This window comes from Propithecus coquereli, unplaced genomic scaffold (assembly GCF_000956105.1).
Source record: "Propithecus coquereli isolate 6110/MARCELLA unplaced genomic scaffold, Pcoq_1.0 Scaffold164, whole genome shotgun sequence".
In the NCBI taxonomy this organism is placed as follows: domain Eukaryota; kingdom Metazoa; phylum Chordata; class Mammalia; order Primates; family Indriidae; genus Propithecus; species Propithecus coquereli.
In genome coordinates this window covers 1,781,876-1,787,875 of record NW_012140969.1, presented here as the reverse complement: position 1 = coordinate 1,787,875, position 6,000 = coordinate 1,781,876, and the positions used below count along the sequence as shown (strand labels likewise).

The following is a 6,000-nucleotide window of genomic DNA, read 5'->3' as shown; positions in this document are numbered from 1 at the left end:
GCCACCATGCCCGGCTAATTTTTTCTATATAGATTTTTAGTTGTCCAAATAATTTCTTTATATTTTTAGTAGAGACGGGGTCTCGCTCTTGCTCGGGCTGGTCTCAAACTCCTGACATTGAGCAGTCCACCTGCCTCGGCCTCCCAGAGTGCTAGGATTACAGGCGTGAGCCACCGCGCCCGGCCCCTTGTTTTCATATATTGTCTACAACTGATTTTTTTCTACAATGGCAGGATGGAGTCGTGACAGAGACCATATGGCTTGCAAAGCCAAAAATATTTACCGTCTGGCCCATTACTAAAAAAATTTCTTGGCCTTTTTTCTAGATTACACTATTTAAATTTAAAGCAAAATTTAAAGTTCCATTCCTCAGCTGCACCGGCCCCATTTGAAGGGCTCAGTAACCACATGTGGCTGCTGGCTGCTGCCATGTCGGCCAGCCGTGACCTAGCATAAGCAGGAAGCAGGCGTGGGGATGTGCAGGGGACAGGCGGGCCACACGGCAGTGGCAGCTTAGCCTCACCTACTCACGCTTCTCCCCACAGGATGCAAAGTACCACATGCAGCGCTGCATTGACTCTGGCCTCTGGGTCCCCAACTCAAAGGCCAGCGAGGCCAAGGAGGGGGAGGATGCAGGTCCCAGGGACCCGCTGCTGGAAGCCAAGCCGGGCGATGACAAGGATGTCAGCGCGTGAGCCGCCCCAGCTGCTGCAGGCCCCTGCGCGCCCCTTTTCAGAAGACGAAAATAGATACCGTCTCCCCAGCTCCTGGCTTCCTCCGGTTTCGCTGCTCCCCCCAGTTCAGGGGGCCCTCCCCGTCCCCACACCACTGCCCTGCTCCCCAGCACTCATCCGAGTCTTTGAGTCTTTGCTTCGAGTCAAGGGGCTTCACTGCCTGCAGTCCCCGCCCCCCACATCAGCATTATGCCAAAGGCCCGGGGGTCCAGGGAGGGGCAGAGGTCGCCAGACTGGTCCACCAGGTGGGGGGGAGGGTCCCTAGCCGAGGGGCTTGCTCCCGTCACTGGGCTCTGTTTTCACTGTTCATCGGCTGTCTGAGTCTTCTATTTGGTAAGCGGCAGTGGTCTTCCAATAAAGGATTTCAGATGCTCACCAGGGCCACTGCGAGGGTTCTTGGCACTGCCCTTCTCTTGGGGAGGGGGGAGGAAAACCCTGTGGATGGTTGGAGGATGAGCCCAGGACACCCCAGGCTTCTGCCCTCCAGCCGTCCCGGGTCCTCACCTTGCACATGCTGTTCCACTCCCTGGAACAGGCTTCCTCCAAAGGCCTCCTGGTCAAAAGCCTTCAACCTTCAGTTCTCACCCGCCCACACCCCTGCCCCAGCCTCCTCCCTGCTTGCCCGGCAACACATCGGTCCCCAACAGGTGGCCGCCAGAGGGCGCCTAGGAGCACAGGAGTCGAGGCAGGTCTGGCCCCTGCTCAGAAGCCGTGCTGTGCTCTCCCTGCCACTCCCCAGCCTCCGCGCCACCTACCTGTTTCCTCTCTGCCCTGTCCCCACTCCTTGCTGGTCCGTGAGCACTCGAGATTTCCCTTAGGCAATGTGGCCCTGGGTGATTTACACTCAGTGTCCCTATATGTACGGCAAGAGCAACACTAGTGGCTTCCTCCCTGGGCTGTAGCATGAGGATTAAGTGAGATGCTGCTTCTGGCAGACACAGCACCTGGCACTTACATGCTCAAAATGTGGACTTTAGCCTGGCACCAGCTACTCGGGAGGCGGGAGGAGTTCGAGGCTGCAGTGAGCGGTCGTGATGCTGCTTGCACTCCAGCCTGGGCGACAGAGCAAGATCCTGTGTATTTTAAAAAAAAAAAAAAAAAAAGGATGTTGCCTCTTGCTTGTCCCTCTGCCTGGCATGCCCTTCCCTGCGAGTGCACTCCCTTAAGAAATCATGAAATATTAATACTTCTGCCACAGAAAAGAGCTGAAAGGAGTACTATGAACACCTACGTACACGTACACGTGAACTTGAGCATGAATGTCTCCCAGTGGAGCCCTCTGCCCGCCCCTCCCAGGCAACACTACCCTCCGGGGGCTGCTTGTCACTCAGACCACAACTTAGGCCACCTCCTCCCAGAGGCCCTCCTTGACCAGCATTCTGAGTCACCCTCATGCCAAGCCACCCAGCCTGCCTTTCATGCCCTGCTTGGCCGACCTGTGTGTTGTCACCCTGCCATGTGGGCACCGTCAGGGCACAAACGGAGTCCTTCCTTTTTCTTGCAATATCCACAGCACCGGAAAAGGGGCCCTCGGGAACGTTTGCAAAGCACTGGATCAAAGGACAACCCCCCTCGCCCCCCGCCTCCAATTGCTGTTGTGGCCAAGCCGGTCACCACCAGGGGGCAGACGTGAGCTGCATATCAAGTGGCGTTCCTTGGTGCTTTGTGCATGGGTGGGAATGGCAGGTGGGGGCTGCCGACCCACCTGAATCCTCAACTTCTTCCTTAAGAGATGGGGACTCGCTATGTTGCCCAGACTGGCCTCAAACTCCTGGCCTCAAGCGATACTGCTGCCTTGGTCTCCCAAAGTGCTGGGATTATGGGCGTGGCCACCCTGCCTGGCTGGGACCACTGTTAGTAGTTTCTTGCAACTCTTTCCAGGGTTTCTTTTTGGAAAATCAAATACATGCTTATCCCTTCCTCCTTTTATTTTACACAAAACATAGCACACTCTACGATCTGTGCAACCTGTATGCATTTTGCTTTGTTCACTGAACAAGTCACGCTGCAGAAGTTTCCTTATCAGTCTCACATCGGCTTCCTCATTCTAACTGCCTAGAGCTCCAGTAGGTGCATGGGTCAGCGTTCATTGCATTAGTCCCTTCCGATGGCCACTCAGATAGACCACATCTAGTCTATCCATTCATCTGTCGATGGATGCTTGGGATATTTGTACCTGCTATGAACATGGGTGTATAAGCATCTGAGTCCCTGCTTTCAATCCTGGGGATATGCCAAGGAGTGGAATTGCTAGATCACACGGCAATTCTGCGTTGAAATTTTTTAGGAATTGCCAAACCGGAAGCCTCTTTTGAATTCAGTAATGAGCTGGTGTCAGGGACCCAGGAGCAGATTGGGGACTTGTCTTCAAAGTCCTCTTGTGTCTTTTGGATTTGGAACCACGCGAATGAGTTACTTATTCCAAAAGAAACAAGAAAAAATGTTTAAAACATGAAGAATAGCAGGATAAGGATGTTTCCTGGAACCATTGAATCCACAAAATTGAAAACCACATATACGTCCATCACGAGAGAAGGGACAAATAAGTTGTGGTCTGTTGCCTGGCGGTGTGGCTCACGCCTGCAATCCTAGCACTCTGGGCGGCCAAAGGGGGAGGATCGCTTGAGGTCAGGAGTTCGAGACCAGCCTGAGCAACATAGTGAGAACCCCCCACCCCCGATCTCTACAAAAAAATAGAAAAACTAGCCAGGTGTGGTGGTGCATGCCTATAGTCCCAGCTATTCCAGAGGATCACTTGAGCCCAGGAATTTGAGGTTGCAGTGAGCTATGATCGCGCCATTGCGCTCTACTCGGGGTGACAGAGCAAGACCTTGTCTCAAAAAGAAAAAGAAACTGGTCTGTTAATTTTTGCAATACTGCATGACAGAACAACGCCACCGAGTGAAGCAGGCCTCCTTGCATCACCAGGGATGAGATTAAGGAACATGATATGCACGGGGCAAGCTACAGATTCCAGCATAGGAAGTTGAAGAACAGGTTTCTCTTTGGGGCCTTTGCTTTGACTGTTCTCCTGCCTGGTGCACTCTTTTCCTGGACACCCACGTGGCTCCCTTCCCACCTCCCTCTGGTGGAAATGGAGGTCTCCAACCACCCAGTCTCTCCCATCCAGCTCCAGAACTTTCTCATCTTCCCAAACTGAAACTCTGTCCCCTTTAAACACTAACTCCCCATCCCACTCCCCAGCCCCTGGCGCCCACCATTCTACTTTCTGTCTCTACAAATTTGATTACTTTAGGGATCTCATATAAATGGAATCATACAGTATTTGTCTTTTATATCTGGCTTATTTCACTTAGCATAATTTTGGTTTTTTGAGACAGAGTCTCACTCTGTTGCCTTGGGTAGAGTGCAGTGGTATCATCATAGCTCACAGCAACCTCCAACTCCTGGGCTCAAGCGATCCTCCTGCCTCGGCCTCCCAAGTAGCTGGGACTACAGGTGCACGCCACCACGCTGGGCTAATTTTTCTATTTTTAGTAGAGACGGGGTCTCGCTCTTTCTCAGGCTGGTCTCAAACTCCTGACCTCAAGTGATCCTCCCGCCTTGACCTCCTAGTGTGCTGAGATTACAGGCATGAGCCACTGTGCCTGCCTGTTTCCACCTTTTGCCTAGTGATGTATTGATGTCTCTCAGTGTCTTTTGGGGTGTTTAAAAGATTTCATAATAAATAAATTTCACGATATAGATCTATGGGTCGTGGAAAGGAACAATCGACAAGAAATATTGTTAAAGGAAAAAGGTGACAACGTTCATTGCACTGCACTTCTAAGCTTGTTGTGCGTATTAACTCATTTGATGCCCTCGACACACCTCTGAGTTTGGGAAGAAAGTGGGGCACAGCTGGGGTAAGGGACTGCTCAGGGTCACACAGCGGCCCCGCTGGGATCTGAACTCAGGCTACCTGGCGCCAGCCTTTGTGCATGTCAATCCTCCGTTTCCTCTCAGGCCAGCACAGAGTGTCCCATCTATGGCTGCTCCTGGGAATTTTCTAGAGAACACAGGTTCACCCATGTGCCCAGTGGGGTGTGCAACCTTCTTGGAAAAATCCCTAGGAAACGCACTTCATAGCTGTTTTGGGGAGGGCGCTGACTGTTCACTGAACTCTCTCATTCAAAAGAAGACAAAGGAGTTTTGTTTTTAATTCATCAACTCTTGGCTTTTCCCAGGCCCGGTGGGAGCTGTGGGGTGGCGGTTCCCTGCAGGTCAGGCAGAGTCAGGGGAATCCCCCAGTTCTAGCAACTTCCTGACAACCCAACGGGGCAGGGTGGCTAACTGTCCTGGTTTGCCTGAGATTGTCCCAATTTTAGCATGGAAAGTCCTTCATCGGGGAACTCCTTCAGTCCTAGGAAGGCCTGGCTTGCCACTCTTAGGGCCTGGGGCCTCTGTTATAGGCCGGGGCTAGAATTTGCAGTGCAGGCAAGTGGCCTCCAGCCCTGGGACATGAGGCTTTCACAGCGTCTGTGGCCTCTTCTTGTTCGCTGGCAAGTGGGGGGCTGGTCCCACTTGAATATAAGCTGGGAAGGCCCGGCGAAGGCTATGCAGCCAGACCTTGGCCAAGCACTAGGCTGGGAAAATTGGAGCTATTATTATAATTTATTGTGATTACTGGGATTATTACCACAATTGTTATTATGAGTCACCCCGTCTGACATTTCCTGCTGGTTCCTTCTGGAGTAATGGATACTGGGTCCCAGGCCGGCCCGATCCTCTGTAGTCTGGTGTCCGATCTCAGAGCCTCGCCCAGGCTCACTGTTGAAGAATCTGGCACCATCAACTTCCTGCTGCTGCATTCCTGGCGGCAACACAGAGGAAACTCGGGCTGGAAGGCCACGGCTTCCAGGCCATTCTCTCCTCCAGCGATGGCTTCTTAAGCACCTACTGGGCTCCAGGCACAATTCCAGGTGCTGAGGACACAGCAGATGACAAGACAGACCCCTCCCAGGTAGAGCTGACCCTCAAGAACAGATGTCAGGCAGGCAGTCTGGTGTTCAAAGAAACTTCCAGGCCGGGTGCGGTGGCTCACGCCTGTAATCCTACCTAGCTCTCCGGGAGGCTGAAGCAGGAGGATCACTTGAGGTCAGGAGTTCAAGACCAGCCTGAACAAGAGCAAGACCCCATCTCTACTACAAATAGAAAAATAAGCCAGGCGTGGTGGTGAGCACCTGTAGTCCCAGCTACTTGGGAGGCTGAGGCAGGAGGATGACTTGAGCCCAGGAGTTTGAGGTTGCGGTGAGCTATGATGATG

At 52.8% G+C, this 6,000-nt stretch overlaps 1 protein-coding gene across 1 annotated transcript in view; it reads left to right on the top strand.

The window, feature by feature from the left end:
- The window catches only part of CDC37 (cell division cycle 37), a 9,688-nt gene extending 8,579 nt beyond the window's left edge, over positions 1-1,109 (top strand). The window contains exon 8 of the mRNA XM_012641324.1: positions 546-1,109. Within this exon, the coding sequence (XP_012496778.1) occupies positions 546-695 (150 nt within the window). The 3' untranslated portion in view covers positions 696-1,109. The remainder of the gene's footprint in view (positions 1-545) is intronic.
- Positions 1,110-6,000: the final 4,891 nt, after the last annotated feature.